This window comes from Bubalus bubalis, chromosome 7 (assembly GCF_019923935.1).
Source record: "Bubalus bubalis isolate 160015118507 breed Murrah chromosome 7, NDDB_SH_1, whole genome shotgun sequence".
In the NCBI taxonomy this organism is placed as follows: Eukaryota; Metazoa; Chordata; class Mammalia; order Artiodactyla; family Bovidae; genus Bubalus; species Bubalus bubalis.
In genome coordinates, this window is record NC_059163.1 from 3,576,663 (window position 1) to 3,599,027 (window position 22,365).

Below are 22,365 nucleotides of genomic sequence, written 5' to 3' on the forward strand. Positions count from 1 at the left end.
TTTCCTTAAATGTTTGAGGGTGGAGGACAGAGTACAGGGGTGGGGGGCAGAGCTGGAAGAGACGAGCTGAGCTGCGAGCCTTTCTGGGGTGAGAAGGGGGCCTGGTTGGAGTTTTCTGTCCTTAGGTCAGTTGTTTATCCTTCCTGAGAGTTTTCTGTTTATGAAATGACAGTGTCAATCATGCAGATTACATTGTTGTTAATGTTTCTGAATGATGTGTTTGGAAGAACAGTTCCCGTTAGGTTTATTGATGTTTCACAGAGTATGGGAGGGAAACTAGACTCAGTTTCTCTGGAGGAGGAAGATCTGTGGTTTATTGAGAGCTTACTGTGTGCTGTGAATGCTCTGTATCTTTGTTGAATCCTTATAACTCCCTTTAAGGTGGCTGCTGCTGCTGCTAAGTCGCTTCAGTCGTGTCCGACTCTGTGCAACCCCATAGACAGCAGCCCACCAGGCTCTGCTGTCCCTGGGATTCTCCAGGCAAGAACACTGGAGTGGGTTGCCATTTCCTTCTCCAATGCATGAAAGTGAAAAGTGAAAGTGAAGTCGCTCAGTCGTGTCCAACTCTTAGTGACCCTATGGCCTGCAGCCTACCAGGCTCCTCTGCCCATGGGATTTTCCAGGCAAGAGTACTGGAGTGGGGTGCCATTTCCTTCTCCAGTTTCCTTGACTGATGGTCTGCAATTCAGCACAGCTGGCCGGGGTCAAGGGAGAGGTTTAAGATGCGCTGTGGTTGCAGAGCTTTAGAAGGGCCGAGAAGGAAAGCCAGCATGCCAAGGTGTCACCATTTCCGTCTGTCACTGGGACAGTTCTGGGGACAAGTAGGCTGTTGAGTTTGCCCACTGGGAAGGTCTAAAGTCTTAGAGGTTCTGTTAGCCTCCGGGAAGCCTCTGCCTCCACTGTACCCACCAGATCCAAGGGTCTATTTTCACATGACTTAATTAAGTCAAGCTTTTTAAATTCACATCAAATAGTGGCCGCAGAGATGCAGTTAATCTAGTGGGAAGTGTGACACAGTGGCGTTTCATGGGAAACAGCTCTCGTCTCCATTGTGCCAAACATGATGTCTCACAGCTGGCAGCGCGGCCTGGTGGCCCTGGGCCCCCCTACTCCGCCCCGCTTCCGGAGTCAGCGGCTTTCTTACCCTGGACTCTCGCTGCTTCCTCCTCCCCGGGGCCTGCTGTTCCCGTGGTCACTCTGGACATCTGCGGAGCCTTAGTGTTCCGACTGGGCAGCTCATGGCCTCAGCATGGGCTGGCAGGGAGGGCAGGCTTTCATTCTTCTTTGAGAGGCCTCCGTGTCTTTTGAGAAATGGAGTGTTCCTGCCTTAGCAGTAAACAAGGCCATCGCAGTCCTCAGCGATTCTGGCCCTCCGAATGTGAATTTCGCGATCCTAAGGGGACAGAGGAGCCTGGTGGGCTGCAGTCCATGGGGTCGCTAGGAGTCGGACATGACTGAGCGACTTCACTTTCACTTTTCACTTTCATGCATTGGAGAAGGAAATGGCAACCCACTCCAGTGTTCTTGCCTGGAGAAGCCCAGGGACGGGGGAGCCTGGTGGGCTGCCGTCTATGGGGTCACAGAGAGTCGGACACGGCTGAAGTGACTTAGCAGCAGCAGCAGCATTGGAGAAGGAAATGGCAACCCACTCCAGTGATCTTACCTGGAGAACCCCAGGGACGGGGGAGCCTGGTGGGCTGCCGTCTATGGGGTCGCACAGAGTCAGACACAACTGATGCGACTTAGCAGCAGCAGCAGCAGTAAGGGTGCTCAGGAAGGAGACAGATCCCTGCCATCAGGCAGCAGAGAGCACTGAGGATCGCAGGGTGTGAAAATCACAGGACACTGGCCCAGACTGCTGAGACACGGACATAGAAGGAGTGGCTTCAGTGAGCCCACTCTGGCATCGTTCCACACACAGAAAAACGCTAACTTCCTCAACTTGGGATACCTGGTTTTCTTTAATTAACCATAATCTTTTGATGTCCAGACTACCTGCCCTTTGTTGTAAGACTTCTATATAACCTGGCTCCTCCCCCTCGCCTCCTCAGAGCAGTTCTCTCAGCATCACTTGAGAGATGCTGTCTCCCGGACTTGAAGTCCTAAGAATTTCCACCGAATAAAACACATAACTCTCAACTTTTAGGTTGTGACTGGTGAGTCAGCACTGTCTAAGTGATGCTTCCCTATTTGGGGATGGTGCCAGGGCCCCTTTTGTGCCCAGTGGACTGAATGGGCACCGTCTCCAAGGGCTTTAAGGCAGGGTGGTGTCACAGGAAGCACCTAGACACAGGTGTGCCATCAGCTGGACTCGAGTCTGGAAGTCCCTGTTCCTTCCAGGGCTTCTAAGGCTACATCTGTGACCCCAGAGCTGCAGGGGAGAAGCACCTGTGGTGAGAATTCCACCAGGAGGGTGACAGACACACGTGTTCGCGAACGCTTCATTTCCTCTCTGCCTCGGTGTGACGCTGACCTTGGAAGGGATGCCGACAGAGGATGCAGGCCTGGGGGCCGGGGCTGGCTCCTCCCCTTCGCCCCCGGCCTGGTCTTTGCTTCCTCAGCAGGGTCTTTGGGAACCAGGGCAGCACGTGGTCTCCCCCCATGCCTGATGGAGAGGGTCCATGAACTCCTGTACTAGACGTCTCCCTCTGACCTTGCCCGCTGTAGGGTCTCTGTCATCTCTGGGAGGAGCCAGAGCTGGTTGGGGTGCTCCTTCCTCCCAGGTGTGTGGGCTGAGCTCATCCACCTCACCAGTGACATGTGGAGAAAGCCTGTGGTGGTTTCAACGAGGCCACGTTATCCGTTCAGTCTTCCTTTCCTTTCCCCTTTGTTGTTATTCCTTCCTCTGATTAGAAGGAAAACTCGTTCAGGCATAAAGGTGCAGTGCAGCTTTATGGTCGTGGAGAGAACTTGGTTCATTAGCGCTTTCTGAGTCTTTGCCTGAGACTGAAACTTGCTTCCATCCCTGCAGAGGCAGAGCTAGCTCTCTGTATGCTAGTCCAGTCCAGGGTTCTCACTCCTGGCTGTTGCTGCTGGGTGGCAGAATCTTTTCTTAAAATTCCATTTACCTGGATTTTCTTAAAACTTCACATATCAAAGCGTGATCACATAAAATACACACAGCGTCTTCTAATTTTACTTCACCTTGACTAGTTAGGGTTGTTTTTTTTTCTCTTATTCTTAATTCTCCACCTCTAACTCTTCAGCCCAGAGTTCCAAGCTATGAAGACAGAGGAATCAGCTGCTCAGACCGAGGCAGCCGCTGCTTTCTGTTACTGCAGATTACTTTTGCTGGTTCTAGAATTTCCTAAAAATGGGATCATGCAAGTCTGCCTTTTTGTGTGCCTCACTGTTTACTTATGTCCTTCTTTTAGGTGGGACCATGCAAGTGTGCCTCTGCGTCTTGCCCCGTCCTCTTACGTCCTTCTTTGAGATTCACCCGAGTTATGCAATTGGGTAGTGTGTTTCTGTTTTTTCTAAGAAATATTCCATCGTATGAGTACTTTGTTATTTGTGACCCGTATGTTTGTTGCTGGTTGTTATTTGTTGTTACCCACATGTTTCTTATTGGTTATTTAGCTTGTGTGCAGTTATTGGTTATTATGAGTAGAGCTGCTGTTTTTGTGTAGACCTGTGCACTAATTTCTTCTGGGTAGATACCTTCCAGGGGAATTCCTGGGTCAAACAGTAAATGTCTGTTCAGTTTTCTAAGAAACTGCCAGCTATTCTGGGACGTTGTACCACACGGACCCCCTGCAGGAAAGCTAGGGTTCTGCTGCCAAGGTTTGCTATGAGCCGTCTTCTGAATTCTGGTCATTCTGGTAGACGTATAAGGGCATCTCGCTGTGATTTAAATTTGCATTAACCCGATGATTAGTGAGTATATATGCAGATGCATATGAAATAAACAACTTCAGTGAGGATTCATAACCCTGTCTCTCTGATCTGTCCAGACACAATGCCACACGGGTTGGTTGTTGTAGGTGGAACTGAGCCTTGACACGAGGGGACTTGGGGTCTCCAACACGGCTTTTTTCTCTCCAGTGTTGGCTGTTCTAATCTGTTTAATTTTCGTGTATTTTACAGTCATCCCTGCAATACAGTTTTTCTAAAAAAAAAAGCTGCCGGGATTGTGTTGAGTCTATAGATTAATTTGGGGGAGAACCTCTCAAATGGATGCTTATAGTATCTCTCCTTTTGCTCGGCTCTTCACCAAGTGTTCTCAGCAGGACTTCACAGTTGTCAGTTTATAGGTCTCACACACGTTTTGCTAAGTTTATCCTTAAGTATTTCCTGTATTTTACTGCTATGAATAGTACTGGTTTTTCTTTTTCTTTCAATTATCAGTGTTCCTTGCCTAGTGAGGAGTTTTCCTGTTTTATAGAGAAGCTGACAAATAAGTAGACAGGTGAGGGGCATTCCCTCTCCACTGAGTCGGTTTGGGGAAGGCTTTGCGGAGGTGACGTTTGGTTGCACCTACAGAAATCTCAGTTGGAGGAGAAGGTGAGTGCCAGGGGCAAGGGTGTTGCAGAAAGTGGCACTGCCGAGGGCGGGCAGGAGCACAGGGAAAGCTCTGAGAATGAGAGGCAGCTGGATCAGGCCGCCCCGAAGCGCGAGCAGTGGAGTGTGGCAGGTGGTGAGCTTATAAGGACACCGGGGCCAGATTCACAGGGGTTTACTGCTGCACAAGGTTAGAACTTTATTCAGTGAGCACTTGGGAGTCCTTGCGTGTTTATGAGCTTGGAAAATGAGCTGTTTTTTTTTCATTTTTGTATAAAAGTTGTGGTAAAATATATATAATGTAAAATGTACCGTTCTAGCCATTTTGAAGTTTCTAGTTCAGCGGTGTTAACTGCATTCACTTTGCTGTGTGGCCATCACCGCCACGATCTCCAGGGCTTTCCCATTTCCCAACTGAAACTCCACATCCGCTGAACACTAACCTTCCCCGCCTTCCCCCAGCTCCTGGCAACCACCGTCCTACCTACTGTCTCGAGGAGTTTGACTCCTCTGGGGCCTCACCTGAGTGGAATCCTAGGTGCTTGTCCTCTCTTGACTGGCTTATTAACTGAGCTTGGTACCCTCAAGGTTCACCCCTGTTGTAACATGTGTCAGAAGTTCCTTTTTTTCTTTTTTTTTTGAGGGCTGCATGGTGCATGGATGTTAGTTCCCTGACTAGGGATCGAACCTGTAACCCTTGCAGTGGCACTCGGAGTCTTAACGCCTGGGCCACCGGGAGGTCCAGAAGCTCCTTCCTTTTAAAGGCTGAGTCCTGTTTCACTGTGGCCGATTTTCATTTCATCCATTGGTGGACGCTTGTGTTGTTTCCACCTTTTCGCTATTGTTAGAAAGCAGAGGACCCCAGAGAGCAGGGATTAGGAGCAAGAAACGCTGACCTAAATTTCTCTGTGGAAGCTTTCTTCATAGTACCCACCATCATTTCTGGCTGTTTTTATTTATTTGCATACTGTTTTTCTTTCCAACATGAATGTTAAAATTGTGTTTGTTTTGCTTATCATTGCATGCTCTATAATTAGGTACTCAAGTATTTTTGCGAGTTGTTTTAGTAAATATTTTTTAAAAATCTTATAATAAGTAGAGCACTTTTTATAATCTTTTAATTGTAAGCTAATGTAGAGCAAATGTAATGGTTTGCGTTTTTCTCATCCACCCTTTTGCTGTCTCTTCGTGTTCTCTTGGTTGAGAACAGCCCTTCCTGCCCCAGCCTCTCCCTGTGCCTTTTCATCCTCAGTGCCGCTGCCAGAACGGGCTGCCTTTCCAAAGATGGAGCTCGATCGATGGTACTTTTCCTGACAACTCGGGACTCTCATGAGCCCAGGTGTTTATCTGCTGCTCTAGATTGCGATTCTTGGATGTCAGAGACTTGCCTTTGAACACATCGACTATAGTGTCTTAATCAAGGTCACATTTAACAACTTATTACTGAATTAAATTGAACTGATGTAAGTGGAATGAAAATATACACTCTTGATAGCATGTTTAAAACTCTTCTCAGCAACCAGCTTGATTTTTGTCAAGTCTCATATCAACTTAGGAATCAGGCTTCATGAATCAGAAAATCTGGTTCCTACGATGTCGTCAGGGTACACACATTAACATGATTAATTAAAAAACAAATCTAGGGTTTGTCTTTTGCTTTCTTCAAAACAATAGCTGGATATTTTTATTAGGGCTTTCATAATCCATCCCTGTATTAATCTGACCCTTAAGAATCACGATAATTTCTGGAGAGAAGGTATCCTGTGGATTTTTATACTGATGCCTTAGGGAGCTTCTTGCCCGCTGTGTATAATCCAGAAGGGAAGAGTCTTAGGACTCAGAACATACATACACGCACCTCCTCCTTTAAAGACACAGACTTTGTTCTGGGATATTGACAAATGTTTTAAAGATTCAGAATCTGTGCTGAAACCAAGCCCTCGTTGCCCTGAGTCCAGTTCCGACACTGTGACAAGTGGAGTAGGGACCTTATTTATTGACTTTCTCTTTGCAGACTCAGATTAAACTAGTACCCTCGATTGGATGTCCCTGAACTCAGAGGCCTTCCTCTATTCACAGCAGCTTCTGGAATCTCCACTGTGGTCTTGCCAAGCAGCCCAGGACTGTTATTATCCCCACGTTCTAGACGAGGGCACCGGGAGTCACAGAAGCTTAGTGGTCTATGCTCAGAGTCACCCGGTTACTCAAACAGCGGTCAGCTAGGGTTTGAGGGAATTTTAGACGTGGTCTGGCCGGGGAAAACTTTCCAGCCAGACAGCATCTAAAGTGGTGCTGCTTTTCTGAGATTTCTCAGCTCAACCTTTGGGCAGCCCATTTAGATTATCTGCAGAGGCTGTGGAAATATTTGGAAGAGTCTGCATGAGGAGTCTCAACTGCAGCCCTATAAGGGAAAATATGCAAGTGCTCTGCTGAGCGCTGGCCCCTTGGCTTCGGTGCCACCGTTGTGTCCCCCGAGCCCCCCCGCGTGTTCTCCTGTGGTGTCAATGCGGCCTGAGCAGCGCAGACCCCGACCAGGAGATGCCTAGACTGCCTGAGAAGGCGAGCTTGCCAGAATCGTTCCTGCCCTGCCTTCCAGACTGTCCATAGGCGGTGTAGTCACTGACTATGAGAAGGCAATCTGTGGTATTTTTCCCTGCAACTGTCTCTTCAAATCTTAGGAATTTTGTCTGTTATGGAGATCTGGAAACGAGCAGGTGAATTAATCCACCAAACACATACTGAGGATCCTGCATTGTTCTAGCTCCCATGTCAGGCGTGTGCTCAGCATTCTAGGTAGAGAGAGAGGTCACACACGGTCCCTGACTTCAGCCTGCCTCGTGTCGGGTGAAGAGAGGGACGGATTAACCGTGGTCACAGCATACGATGGGGGGTGCTCGCAGTGCAGGTGGGCTGGGGAATCCAAGGATAGATAGGTAAGAGGTGGCTGGTAAAAGGGGTGTGTGGGGGGAGGGACAGGGACACCCAGGGTTCAGGCGCAGCGCAGCAGTGTGAGCCGAGGTCCAGGGCAAAAGCAAGCCTGGTTTATGTGGGAAGTGAGTCATTCAGAAGAGCTGTGGGTGAGGGGTGGGGAAAACCGAGTCTGGAAAAATAAGCAGGGGCTAGTTCAGATTCTGCTACAAGGTCAGGAGAAGTCATTGAAAAGAAGAACGTAGGGGGGCATTTTCCGAGGCGCCTCCGGTGTTGCCCAGTGGTCCTTAGAGAGAGGGGTGAGGTGGGCCTTTGTGAAACCAGTGCTCCAGGGTCCCGACTGTGGACCCAGCCCCCGGAGACAGTCTTCGTGAAGGGCAGGTGTGTGGCTGCCCAGGCATTCTCAGCCGCACCCCCCTCCCCCCTCAGGAGTTTATGGGATGCGCTGTCTGTATGAGTTCTGTGCAGGGCGGGTGGAGGAGATGAGGTCCCTAGTTTGGTCCTTACCCTGGAGGCTCAGACTTTTATCTTCTTACAGGCTCATCAGTCGGCCTTTTCTTCTACATCTGATTTTGAGTCATAGTTAGAAAACTTTTTCCCACACCAAGGTTATAAAGGAATTTGCTTGCTATTTTTTTCTGGGACTTGAATGATTTCATTTTTCATAGTTAGATTCTAAAGTATCTTTAGTCTTTTTTCTTATGTCTGATGTAAGTATTTGATTTTATCTTTTTTTTAATCCCCCCAAATGGTTACTAGTTGTCCTGACACCAATTTTTATTTTAAGAGGTCCATCTTTCCCCACTGATTTGACATACTGTCTTTATCACAGGCTGTATATCTATGAAGCCTATGATACATAGGCTATCCTATGGGTCTGTTCCTGGACCTTCTGTTCCATACTGTGGATCTTATTGGAATTTGTGTATCAGTATAATACCATTTAAATGATAGAACTTTTCTGTTATGCTTTAGTAGAGGATATGGCTGACCCCCTTCATTGTCTTAGACATCTCTTATTTTTCCCTATAAATCTTAGAATTGATTTGTCTAGTTTGAGACACAAAAGAACATTTGTTACATGTGTATTGGGCTTGCATTAAATTTACCTGATAACTTGGAATGAACTGACATCTTTGTGATGTTAAGTTTTCTGTCCAAAGGCAAGGGGCGCTTTCTGTTTGCTCAGGTTACTCCTTTGTCTTTCAGACGAGCTTTGAAATTTTCCTTATGTCAGCTTTATGTAAGGTAAATTAAGTATTTTATGTTTTAAGTCACCTTTTAAAATGGAATTTTCTCTTCTATTTATATCTTATTGTTTGGTATAAAATATTAGTGTTGGTCACTCAGTCGTGTCCGACTCTTTGCAACCCCATGGACTGTAACCTGCCGGGCTCCTCTGTCCATGGGGATTCTCCAGGCAAGAATGCTGGAGTGGATTGCCATTCCCTTCTCCAAAGGATCTTCCTGACCCAGAGATTGAATCCGGTCTCCTGCATTGCAGGTGGAATGCTATGCAAAAGCAACAGTTTTGAATATCCTACTTGATTAACATTTTTCGGTCACAGTTTTGCCTTTTATCGTGGATTCTTTCCTGTTCTCTAGGCATGCTTTCGTATCAGCTGTGCACAGAGACAATTTTATTCTTTTCCATTCTTAAGTTTCTGATTCCATTGACTAATATTCCAATGCAGTGTTAAAAGCGGTAGAAGAAATGGGCTTCCTTGACTTGTTTGTGACCTTACTGGGAATGCCCGGAGTGTCTCCTCATTAAGGAAGATGTAGTTTTTGTTGTGTGCTGATGTCTTAAGTCTGTTTGGGCTGCTGGAACAAAATAGCACATACAGGGTGGCTTACAGACAACAGAAATGAGTTTCTCATGGATCTGGAGGCTGGATGGCCAAGGTCAGGGTGCCTGCCTGGTCGAATCCTGATGAAGGGCCTCATCTGGGTTGCAAATGGCTGACTTTTCACTGTGACCTCACATGGTACAAGGGGCAAGAGCGCTTTCTTGAGTCTCTTTTGTAAGGTCACTCGTCCTGTTTGTGGGGGCTCCAGCCACAGGACCCGATCACCTCCCAAAGGCCCTGCCTCCTAATATCATCGCACTGGGGGTTAGGTTTCAGCAGAATTGGAAAGGGGGCACAAGCATTCGGCCTATGACAGTTACTGTGTGTATTTTATCAAACTAAGGCAGTATTTATCAATTCCCATTTTATTGGCTGAAGTCAGGACTGCGTGTTGAGTTTTCCTGAAGGCACTGTCATCCTCTATGGGGAGGATCCTCTGGTCTCATTAGGTCTGTTAGTCGTGAGTGGCATCAGCAGCTCTTCTAATGTGGAGCCGTCCTCGCTCCTGGAACGGACTTCTTCTGGTCATGTGTGCTATTAAGGTGTTGTGTTGGTTTCTGTTTGCTAATATTTTATTTAGGAGTTTTGCATTGATATTTGTAAGTAAGGTTGGCCTTTAGTTTTCTTTTTGGTGTTATCTGCATCAGGGTTAGGCATCGTTTTTATACCTGGTCCTAAAGAAAGAAAGGGTTGGAAAATTGTTTATCTGTTTCCATCCTTTGGAAAAATGTATGTAGTAATCTTGATGGTTAAGCTTTGGTACAATTCCCCTGTAAAACCATCTGGGTCTTGTGCTTTTTTTGTGAGGCTAGTTCTTTGTTAACTTTCTTTGCTTCCTCTATGGAAATTGGCCTGCATAAGGTTTCTGTAACGATTTGGTAAATTTTGTTCTTTTCTGTGAAATTGTCTATTTCACTTAGTTTCAGATCTGTTTGCGTATGTACATAGTAGTCTTTCGAGACTTTTCTTACACCGTGTGTAGGTATTTAAGGACTTCCTAGTTTTAGAAGATAAGGAAGTTGCGGGTTGTGTCCCTTGAAGTGTTCGTGGAGCCCGAGGCTTAGAGTGGCGCTCTGCTAACACGAGCGCATGCTGCAGTGGAGCGCGAGGCTTAGAGTGGCGCTCTGCTGGCACGAGCACATGCTGCAGTGGAGCGCGAGGCTTAGAGTGGCGTCTGCTGGCACGAGCACATGCTGCAGTGGAGCGCGAGGCTTAGAGTGGCGCTCTGCTGGCACGAGCACATGCTGCAGTGGAGCGCGAGGCTTAGAGTGGCGCTCTGCTGGCACGAGCACATGCTGCAGTGGAGCGCGAGGCTTAGAGTGGCGTCTGCTGGCACGAGCACATGCTGCAGTAACAGTAAGGGCTGCCATTGGTGAGACGCCGCCCCCGTGTGGGTGTCAGTGCACTTCATCCTCATTACAGTCCTGGGATACATAAGAATCATCTCATTTGAAGGATGACATAATTTGGGGGAGTTACCCACTTTTCAAAAACAGAAATAGACTCACAGACATAGAAAACAAACTTATGGTTACCAAAGGGGAAAGGGAGGGAGGAAGGATAAATTAGTAGTTTGGGATTAAAATGTGCACACTACGATATATAAAATCAGTAACTAATAAGGACCTACCGTGTAGCACAGGGAACTATATTCAATATCCCATAATGAACCATAATGGAAAGTAATCCAAAAAAGGACACACGTACATATATGACTGAATCAGTCTGCTGAGGCTAACAGCATTGTGAATCAACATTTCAATAACATCTTTTTCTTTTATTTCATGGCCATCGCTGCTCAGCAGGCCAGGGTTGTCTCAGGTCATCCACGGCGTGATTATCGTGAAATAGTCGGAGCAGGGCCTTTGAGTCAGAGCTGCGTTCAGACTTGTCCTGCTCCATTCCAGCTGTGTGGCTGTTAGCATATTGTTACCTGGAGGAGGGCCTCAGACACTTATTTACTTCATAACCTTAGGCCACCTCTGAGCCTCAGTTTCTTCGCCTATAAAATGGGGTGAGACCAGTTTCCAGCTCCTGGGATTGTTGGGAGCCTGCATGAAGTCATGCATGTAAAGGGGCTAGAACAGTGCCCAGTGCCTGTGACTGCCGTGTCAGGGAACAAATGGGCCCTGGCCTCTGGTCCCCCTGTCTGTGGAGCCGAGTGAGTCTTTACAGCATTATTGTGAGAATTAAAGTGTCCCACGTAGATGCTGAGAACAATGCCTTTCACGCGACAGGTTCTCAGAAAGCACTCCTTCCCCTACTTTGTCCGTCACTCGCCCATCAACAATTCTTGCGTGGTTTCTTCGTGGCCTGTGCTGCTAGGCAGCTGTAAGGTGCTGGGAGATAAGCAGAGCATAAAGCCTGCTCCTAACCAGCTGACTTGCTATTTTGAGGAAAAAACAAATCTTAAGGTCAGTCAGCGCCTGGTTATCGGTGCAGCGGTTGAGAGGAAAGAATTTAGTGCCTTGGGAGGGTTTGAGTTGGGAGGAGCTTACTGGGGATGTTGAATTAGAGAAGGCTAGGGGAGAGGGGGTTTGAAGGGCCTGTTAAGGGTACATGTGGTTTGTTCCGTCTGTGGGAGATCCTAGATATGTGGAACTTTTCTAATGGTTTCGAGTCTAATCTGGGAATGTTTTGCATTCTGAGGTGCAAAAAAGAGCTTTGCTTTGAGAATCTTTTGGATGCAGTTTCAGGTGAAAAGAAAACCACGCAGTAGCTTAGTAAACAATGAAATGAAAATTTATGAGAAGGACGCAGGTATCTCAGGCAATTCACGTGCAGCCCAGGCTCACAGGTAACTGAAAAATTCCAGGATGGTCTCAGGAATCTATCCTGCGCCCTGTCTGCCTGGCGCATCCTCTCTCTTGCCTCTGAATGTCTGCGTGTCCTCTTCAGGGTGTAACTTCATTCTTTCTTCCTCTGTTAATGACTTTCACTCTCTGGCACGAATGTGCCTAAGCATGGCAGCTCCGTAGCTCCTGAGTTCACATGTCTTCAGTTCAAGAGATCGAAACTGGCTAAGAGTTCCTAGTCCCAGGCAAGATGTACAGAGGGAAGACTGACCAGCTTGAGCTAGGGTGGTCCAGCTATTATGACCTGGGAGCGGGGTTGGGGGCTGGTCTGCTGGGCCCGGTGGTATAGATGCTGTTCAGAGTCCAGCTTGTAGTTGAGGGTGCTGTTGTCTGCAGGGCATGGACTGGGCAGGATCCCAGTGGTGATTCCAGGAAACCCCCAGCCCTGCAATGGATCCCCGAGGGGAGCTCTGTGAAAGCAGCACAGGGAGATGGGTTAGGGCAGGTGCTGTCTTTAGTCCTCCAGATATTTTGATGCTGCTAGACAAAACCCCAGGGAAGAATTGCAGGATAAATATGATTTGGCAAATGCGAGAGAGGCATTTTTGATAAAGGAGTATACAGATGGTGATGAAGAGTGGGTACTGCCAGCGTAACATAGATCCATAAACATTTTTAACATTTTTTGCTTATAGCTATTGGCAGCCCTTCAATTTCCGGGCAAGGTTGATTTTGTTTGTATTGTGGTAAAATAAACAGATACTTTGCCTACCTAATGTGAAGAGCTGACTCAACAGAAAAGACCCTGATGCTGGGAAAGATTGAGGGCAGGAGGAGAAGGGGACGACAGAGGATGAGATGGTTGGATGGCATCTCCTACTCACTGGACATGGGTTTGAGCAAGCTCCAGGAGACAGTGGAGGACAGGGAAGCCTGGCGTGCTGCAGTCCATGGGGTTGCAAAGAGCTGGACACGACTTAGTGACTGAACAGCACATGTAACATCCATTTTCCCATTTTAAGCCTTTTTGAGTATATAATTCAGTGTCATTACAGGTGTTCACAAGTGTGTGACTGTGAGCACCATCCATCACCAGAACTTTCATCCTGCCCACCTGTAGCTCTGTCCCCATCGACACTGACTCTCCATCCCCTCCCCCAGCACCTGGTACCCACTATCTTCCTTTCTCTTTGAGTTCTGGGCTTCCCTGGTGGCTCAGTGGTAAAGAATCCGCCTACAACGCAGGAGACACAGGAGACGCAGGTTCGATCCCTGGGTAGGGAAAATCCCCTGGAGGAGGGCATGGCAACCCATTTCAGTATTCTTTCCTGGTAAATCCCATGGACAGAGGAGCCTGGCGGACCACAGTCCATGGGGTCACAAAAAAGTCAGACATGACTTTGCAACTAAACACCAACAGCTTGTTTGACAGCTGTTTGACAGCTCTGGGGACCTCGTATACGTATAAGTGGGATCATGCAGTGCTCGTCCTTTTGTGACTGGCTTACCTCACTTGGCATAATGTCCTCAGAGTTCACCCATGGTGTAGCATGTGTCAGACTTTCCTTTCTTTTTCAGGCTGAATCATTTATCATTGTAAGAATGAACCACATTTTGTTTTTCCACTCACCCATTGATGGACATTGGGCTTGTTTCCACATATTTGGCTATTATGATTAATACTGGCAGCCCTTTGTTTCTGAAGTATAGATGAGATTGTTTTCTACTTAGAATCATCAGGAAATTGTCTTCCTGATGAAAAAGACCTTAAAGGCTGGCTTCTTCCAGCCACTTCATTTCATGGAGGGGAAATCAGGAAAAGGGAGCCACCGAGCACACACCTTGCCTACCCTGAACTCATTTGCCATTTCTCTGCCCACTTATCTAAAATGATGGGAACTTTGGCAGCTAAGAGTGGCCTCAGTTAAGATCCTTTTTTCTGGAGGGTGTTGTAGACTTCAGTAGATTTGGGAAGAATCCCATTGACCAGTGGTTCTTGAACTTTTTTGCTTAGGACTTTTTGGTTTCAAAATATGTGTCAAGAATCCCAAAGAGCTTTTTTTTATTTGTGTGGTTATATCTGTGGCTATTTATCATACTAGAATTTAAGTCTGGAAGATTTTTGAGATATTAAAAGCAGAGACATTACTTTGCCAACAAAGGTTTGTCTAGTCAAGGCTATGGTTTTTCCTGTGGTCATGTATGGATGTGAGAGTTGGACTGTGAAGAAGGCTGAGCACCGAAGAATTGATGCTTTTGAACTGTGGTGTTGAAGAAGACTCTTGAGAGTCCCTGGGACTGCAAGGAGATCCAACCAGTCCATTCTGAAGGAGATCAGCCCTGGGATTTCTTTGGAAGGAATGACGCTAAAGCTGAAACTCCAGTACTTTGGCCATCTCATGTGAAGAGTTGACTCATTGGAAAAGACTCTGATGCTGGGAGGGATTGGGGGCAAGAGGAGAAGGGGACGACAGAGGATGAGATGGCTGGATGGCATCACTGACTCGATGGACGTGAGTCTGAGTGAACTCCGGGAGTTGGTGATGGACAGGGAGGCCTGGTGTGCTGCGATTCATGGGGTCGCAAAGAGTAGGACATGACTGAGCGACTGATCTGATCTGATTAATATATTTATGCAAAGTAACTGCATTTACCAAAGTGATATAGTGTGTGGAAGAGTGGCATTGTTTATGTTTCTGCAAGTATCTTCAGGATCTGGCTTAATGGAAGAAAGCTGGATTCTTGTGTCTGCGTCTGCATTTTGTTTGTTATGAACCATTGTTTTGGTGGAAGTACATAAAGATAGCCTGGCCTCACACAGATATGTACTCGGAAAACTGCAGAATATTTTAGTACCTTTCCAGAAAGTTGTGAGTATTCTTTGACACTGCACTGAAACTCAGCAAGTGGTAGTTTCTTAATGGTTTGTGGCAATGTGGACTCTGATGCTGTATCAGAGAGCACTTACTCTCAGTTATTGCTGTTCAGTTGCTAAGTCATGTCCGACTCCTTGCGACCCCATGGGCTGCAGCCCACCAGGCTTCCCTGTCCTTCACCATCTCCCGGAGTTTGCTGAGACTGATATCCATTGAGTCGGTGATTTCTCTGTTACATGAGGATATTTCAGCTTATTCTGCACCTTACTTGTATCTTTACCCACACATGATTTTATGACATGATGGTTTCCTGAGTTGCGTAGATCTTCCGAATGTGGACACACTGCATTATACACCAGGAGATCACGTTCCTCGGTGTCATTCCTAATCTCACTGGAAAAGTCTCTGTTGGGAAGCCATCATGCTCCTGGTGGTGGATGCCTGTGTTTGAAATTCTTATTTTCACCTGGAAGCGCAAATTGTATCCTTGGCAACAAATGCTGTCATTGTTTACCTGGACATGATGAGGTTTGTTCATTTTTGAGGAAATGTTGGTCACATTCTCAGGTCTGGATAATTGTGGTTCGTCTCTCATTTCTTCTTCGGTGCTGCACGAAGACAGTGGCTCTGTGTAACTCGCGGCTCAGACGCTTGTCACGCGTTCTTCCTGCTTCATCACACAGCATATTAAAAGGGTTTCCTCCAGGGCCGAGATCTAATAACAGCAGTGATCTTTACTGCTTCATCAAAGGCGCTCTTAAGTGAAAGTAGCATCCTGTAAATTTTATTTATTTTTACTGCTAGTGTGTAAGTGAAGAATATATCGACCGAGAGTCCAGTTGGGTGTCACTGCTTTGATTTGCACTAAGATGCCAACAGCTTACCCTCCCCTTCACTTGCGCTGTTAGTGCAGGAAATAGTGAACGATGACACAGTGTTGTGAGAATAGTTTGACCTCGCAGATGCCCTGAAAGAACGCTGGTGTCTCTCAGAGGTTTACATCGTGGGGTGAAGCTCGCTGACGTCAGCCCTGCGGTCCAGTCCTGTGGGAGTCAGAGGGAGACTCTGCTTTTACCCTAGAAACGAAAGGCATGGCGGAAGTCAGGACTTGAGCTGCCATCGCGGTCCTCCCGGCACCCTTGTAACTAAACGCGCTCAGTCTTCCTGGGGAGGGAGCCAGCCCTGCAGAAGCACAGGGTTGCATGTTGAGTTTCTGAAACCACGTCCTAGTGGTTGTCTGAAAGCTATTTGGCATTTTAAACTCCCGTCTATCCTCCTGGACACTGAAATTTAATATCATGCAGTTAACACCAAATGATGGTGTCAGGCTCTCGGGTCGTGACTCCATCTGTTGGCAATGTGGCTTTGGAGCTCCTCCCAGCCGAATACCGTCGCCTCAGAGCAGGGAGCGACCAAGGAGCAATCGGTCTAGAAGATGATGCATGCGTCTCTGAGACGACCTGCGTTCAGCTCATTTGTTTTTCATGTTGGAAAACCAGAGTCGTCCATCGAGCTAAACACAGAGTGCTTTGAGTAAAACCCTGCGCTCATATTTTGACATTTGCAAATCGATGGGTCTCACAGTACCCTTCTCTCCTCTCCTTTATTTTCAGCAATGGAAGAGTTAATAGTTGAACTTCGTCTCTTTCTTGAACTCCTGGACCACGAGTATCTCACCTCAACTGTCAGGGAGAAAAAGGCAGTCATCACAGACATCCTGCTGAGGATACAGTCGTCCAGAGGTATGTCCCTCTCAGACTTCTGGTCTGTCTTCTTCCAGTCTCTTTTGGCCTCAAGTGCTAAGTCGCTTCAGTCGTGACCGACTCTTCTGCGACCCCATGGACCGTTACCCCCCAGGCTCCTCTGTCCGTAAGGGTTCCCAGGCAAAGATGCTGGAGTGGGTTGTCGTTTCCTTCTCCAGGGGATCTTCCCAATCCCGGGATCAAACCCTTGTCTCTTATGTCTCCTGCATTGACAGGCGGGTTCTTTACCACTAGTAACACCTTTTTGCCTCTAAGCCATCCTTAATTCTCATCTTTCTAGACCACATTCATGAATGAATTTATTTACTCCTCAGGTTTTCATCGAAGGCCTTACTATGTGCCAGGGTCTGTGTGAGTCTCTGGGTTTGGAAAGATAAAGCCTTTAAGGAGTTAATGGAATAGTAGGTTCATTGTGGGGGTCCCTAAAATCACCCAACATTGGGAGATTTGCTAGGACTCAGCATGGAGTTGTATTTTCTCATGGCTGGGATTCATCACAGAGGTTGTAAGGACACCCAGACAGGTTATAAAAGAAAAAGACTTCGGCCGAGTCTGGAGGGTTCCACGCACAGGCTTCCTCGTGCTCCTCCTCTCACGAGGCTCACACAGATCGCACTGTCTCCTCAGCGGCAAAAATGCAGCTGCCCGTGTGTCATGCTTCTATTCCGGGAAGCTCACTGGAGACTCAGTGCCCAAGGACTTTCCTGGGGGCTGGCCACATAGGCACCCTCTGCCTGGCACATACCCAAATCGCAGACTCGCAGGAGGGGAGGTTTGTTGGTCAGGGTTCCCTGGAGGAACAGAACCCACAGAGCTACCGAGTGAGATGGAAAGATCTGGGATAGGGTTGGCTCGTGTGGCCTCAGAGGCTGAGCAGTGACACAACTGCCCTCTGCAGGTTTGAGGCCCAGGAAAGCGGGTGGTGTAATTACCAGACTGTAATTCAGTCCAAGTCCGAAGGTCCGAGAAGGGGCGGTGGGGGCGGGAGGGTTGCTGCCCGTGTGCGTCCTGATCAGGGCAGCAGGAGCACCAGTGTCTGAAGGCAGGAGAAGACGGACGACTTGGCTCCAGCCCAGAGGGTGTGTCCACTCTTCCTCGGCCTTTCTGTTGTGTTCAGATTCTCAGCACACTGGAGGACGTCCACTCGCACGGGGAGGACCATCCTCTTTGCTCAGTTCTCCAAGTCAGATGCTCATCTCTCCCAGAAACATTCTCTCAGAAGTGCCCGGGATAGCGTTCTGCCAGCTCTCTGAGCGCCCCTGAGCCCATCAGGTTGGCACACGGTGAGCCATCGCAGCCGGTGCTTGGCATCGATTGTGTTGTTTGCTCAGTCTAGGCACCAACGTTAGGTCAACCTCATCAATTAGGCAGTGTTGGAAACGCTTCTGAAATTCACGTTCCCCAATGCCAGCCAAGGGCACAGCCTTGCCCGCAGGCCCTGGTAAAGACAGCAGGCTCAGGCCTGTTGTGTCCCCACTTTGGTGCGCGGTGGGTAAGACAGAGTAGCGAGGAGAGAACGTCCGTGTTAGGAGAGCACCCGAGAGGCGGATGCCCCCAGACCGCCTTAGTGAGAGAGAGTGAGTGGGGTAGGGGCCGGGGGCAGTTCCTGGGGGGGATATGGGGTTAGAATCTTGAAGGCAGGAGATACCTGGATGAAATGTGGAGGTTTACTGTAAACAGCTTCACTGAGATATAATTCCCATGCCATGCACTTCAGCCATCTAAATGTGCAGTTCTTTGCTTTTTAGTGTGCAAAGCCATGATTTGACAAAGATTGGCATTCCAGAAAGTTCTGCTGCTCAGTCTGGGCGGTGGGCTCAAGGATCTGGTAACAGGTGGAATGAGAGCTGCCTGAGTCTCTGAGACGGAAGTGCAGGATGAGCACGGTGTTTTGGGGTCAGTCAGATTGAAAGGGCCAGTAGGATGCAGAGAGAGCTCCATGTGCTCAGTCGTGGGATTGAGCTGAGAGAGACTGCTGTGCAGTCATTTGGGCTTTGCTCTCTGTCTCTGCCCATCACCCAGGCTGTGACCTTGAGCAAGTTACTTAACATGTTAATGCCCAGTCTCCACCCCTGTGGAAAAAAGGGGTAGCAGCATCTACCTCAGAGGGATGTTGTGCGGATTGACAAGATGATATAAAACTTCCAAAGATTGCCTGGCACGGCAGATAATGAGTAACTGTTGATTTTTATCTCCTACTCTTGCTTTTGCTGGTAGAGGCAACATGTCTCTCAGCCTCATCTCTTCTGTGTACGCCCGTGGGTCGGTCACCTGAGACCACTGGTCTGAACCGGCCGCAGTTTGGGCCTCCTGCCTCTGGAGTTGCTGTCTGCTCCCCCTGGTTTCCCTTCCTCTCTTCCTCTGCTCAGTGGGTTCCAACACCCTTTCCCTCCCTGCTTTGTTCTAGATGTAGAATACCTTTCCCCATACTTTCCAATTCACTGATTTTCTCTTCAGCTCTTTATTCTGCTTAAAACTCATCCACTGATTGTTTTGGCAGTAGAATTTCCATTCATCCTTTATCTTTCTTTTTTTCTTTTTTTTACTGTTTCCAGTCCTCTGCTAAGATTCTGGTCTTTGTTGTAGCTTCTGCAGCTCGGGGACTTTGTCTTTTCCCAGCCTGTGACATCGTGCTCAACCCCGTATAGGTGATCATTGAGCAGTTTTTTTCTAGGTCTAGGAAGTTGAGCCCTTGCATGTAAAGTGCACTGGGCCCAAATTAGCGCCTTCCGGTTCCCTGCTCCCCACATCTCCTGAGAGTCAAGCATACATATGTTTGTCTTCCCAACTTGAATACGCTGGCCTGAAGGTATGAGAGTGTGTCAGTCTTGTCAGCAGCGAGCAAGTCTGTTAACAGCATCCAGCCCCAGGAGGGTGCTCAATGCAGACTCACTGATTCCCAGGGAAGCGTCTGCCCCCTCGGTACGTGGGTGAGCACTAACCTGGGCAGGAGTTCAGGAGAGGCTGCTCTCCTTGAGAGACCGCCCGGCCTAGGGAAGGATGTCCACTTTGGTACCAGCTCCATTGTTCTTCCTGTCCGTGTTCTACTTAAGCGCTGTAACCTTTTTTTTTTCTTTTGGTCCAGCTGTAGATCTTTCACCTGTAGAATGAGGCAGAAGAATACTTACCTTGCAGGACTGTTGTAAAGGATTAGGGAAAGTAAATATTTGTGATGTGTTCAGTGTGGGGTCAAGGAGGTGGCAGCTTGCTCCTCTTCCTCATCCAGTTTAGTTCAGTTCAGTTGCTCAGTTGTGTCCAACTCTTTGTGACCCCATGGACTGCAGCCCACCATGCTTCCCTGTCCATCACCAACTCCCAGAGCTCGTTTAAACTCATGTCCGTTGAGTCACTGATGCAATCCAACCATCTCATCCTCTGTCATCCCCTTCTTCCCCTCCCCTCAATCTTTCCCAGCATTAGAGTCTTTTCAGATGAGTCAGTTATTCGAATCACGTGGCCAAAGTATTGGAGTTTTAACTTCAGCATCAGTCCTTCCAATGAATATTCAGGACTGATCTCCTTTAGGATGGACTGGTTGGATCTCCTTGCAGTCCAAGGGACTTTCAAGAGTCTTTTCCAACACCACAGTTCAAAAGCATCAATTCTTCAGGGCTCAGCTTTCTTTATAGTTCAACTCTCACATCCATATGGGCTTCCCTTATGGCTCAACTGGTAAAGAATCTGCCTGCAATGTGAGAGACCTGGATTGGGAAGATTCCCTAGAGAAGGGAACAGCTACCCACTCCAGTATCCTGGGCTGGAGAATTCCATGGACTATATAGTCCGTGGGGTCACAAAGAGTTGGACACGACTGAGTGACTTTCATTTTCTTTCACATCCATACATGACTACTGGAAAAACCACAGCTTTGACTAGACGGACTTTTGTTGGCAAAGTAATGTCTGTGCTTTTTAATGCTTTCTAGATTGGTCATAGCTAGTCTTCCAAGGAGCAAGCCTTCCTCATCCTCATTTGTGCTTTTGGTGCAGGTTTTGAAGTGAAGGATCATGCCACAAAGCCGGAGACCCCTAGCAGCCTGCCGGCCCCTCCCCAGATGCCTTTGCCCGAGATCCCACAGCCGTGGCTGGTGAGTGCAAGACCCACCATTAACTTTGTCAGAGTCCACATGTACGCATTAATATATAGTATCTGTTTTCCTCTTTCCGACTTAGTCACAGACTCTGAGTTCATCCATGTCTCTGCAAATGACCCAGTTTCATTCGTTTTTATGGCTGAGTAATATGCCATGGTATCTACATACCACATTGGTATAGATAGTGTGATATATGAAGCAGAAATAGAGATGCAGTCTTGGAGAATGGGCATATGGACACCAAGGGGGAAGGGGGTGGGTGAACTGGGAGGTTGGAACTGACATGTGCAGTTCTCTGCTACGTCCCTATTTATAAGTAGCTAACTGAGGAGAGGCTGCCGCACAGCACAGGCAGCTCCACTCCATGCTCTGTGGGACCTAAAGTGGGAAAGAAATCCAGAAAAACAGCGGACAGAGTCCCAAGGACGGGGGAGCCTGGTGGGCTGCCGTCTCTGGGGTCGCACAGGTTGGACACGACTGAAGCAACTTAGCAGCAGCAGCAGCTGATTCACTTTGCTGTACAGTGGAAACTAACAGCATTGTAAAGCAAGTATACTTCAATTAAAAAAAAAAAAAAAGTCCCACAATCAGGAGAATCACTGGACACCTGGGTTATTTTTGGTTCCAGGGCAGGTGATAAAAGCCTGATTCTGCAAGAAAAGAGGCCTTGGTTTGCTCAGGGCATGCCTGTGAGTGTGTTTTGGGGAGCTAGTAATGGTTAAGTGGGAGGCTGTAGGTGTGGCCTTCCCATAGGAGGCTGCTGGGCCTCTGAAAATTGCTGGAGCTACAGGTCCATGGAAATCTGTTCTTAAATCGGATTAAAAAAAAAATCAGATGATTTATCAGCAAAATAATGGCAGTAGAGCCTAGTGACATGCCCGTCTCTGCGTTAGCTCTGAGTTTGAATATCCGTAGCCTGAAACTTCAATATTCACTGTTATGCTTCTTTCTGGGATTAAATATCCTTTTTTTTTTCCTCCAGAAGAAAAATATGTACATAGTCCAGGAATGTGTATTTTATTTGATTTTCTGCATTCAAAATTTGTTTTGGAATTCTCTGGCTACTTTTGTGATCTGGGGATATTCATGTTTGCCATTTTTCATGCCCCACTCAGCTTTTTCTGCCTTTTGCTATTTTCTAATTTGCTTACTCAGGAAAATTAGGCTCTCATTCAAAATTAGAGCAGTATCAGTTACCTAGCAACTCTTTTCCTAATGTTTGCTTTCTGTATGAATCATCTTATCATCTGTCCAGCCAGAGAAGAGCTGCAGGAAGACAGGGCCACAGCCTGTTTGTTTTGTCCCTGCCTGGGTCCCAGCACAGGGCCAGTGTCCTGTGGGCGCTCCGTGATGATCACTGGAGAGGGGACGGAAGGAGCTCGGCACTCACTGGGTCCCTACCACATGTCACAGGGCACGCTTATTCCTTTTCCACTTACAATTTCATTTAATCCATACAACCTGACCTCAGAGAACCCTGCAACACCTCTGAACACGTGAACAGTGTGTATATCCACTTTACAGAAAAGGAAATGTGGATCCACTGGCAAAGGGACAGCC

General features: G+C 47.7%; 1 protein-coding gene across 4 annotated transcripts in view; it reads left to right on the plus strand.

The window, feature by feature from the left end:
- Positions 1-22,365, plus strand: part of AFAP1 (actin filament associated protein 1) — a 149,347-nt gene that overhangs the window by 37,075 nt on the left and 89,907 nt on the right. For all 4 annotated transcript variants that reach the window (XM_025289636.3, XM_044945614.2, XM_044945612.2 and 1 more), the window contains exons 2-3: positions 16,563-16,691; positions 20,702-20,799. In XM_025289636.3, coding sequence (XP_025145421.2) covers positions 16,565-16,691; positions 20,702-20,799 — 225 coding nt within the window. In that variant the 5' untranslated portion in view covers positions 16,563-16,564. The remainder of the gene's footprint in view (positions 1-16,562; positions 16,692-20,701; positions 20,800-22,365) is intronic.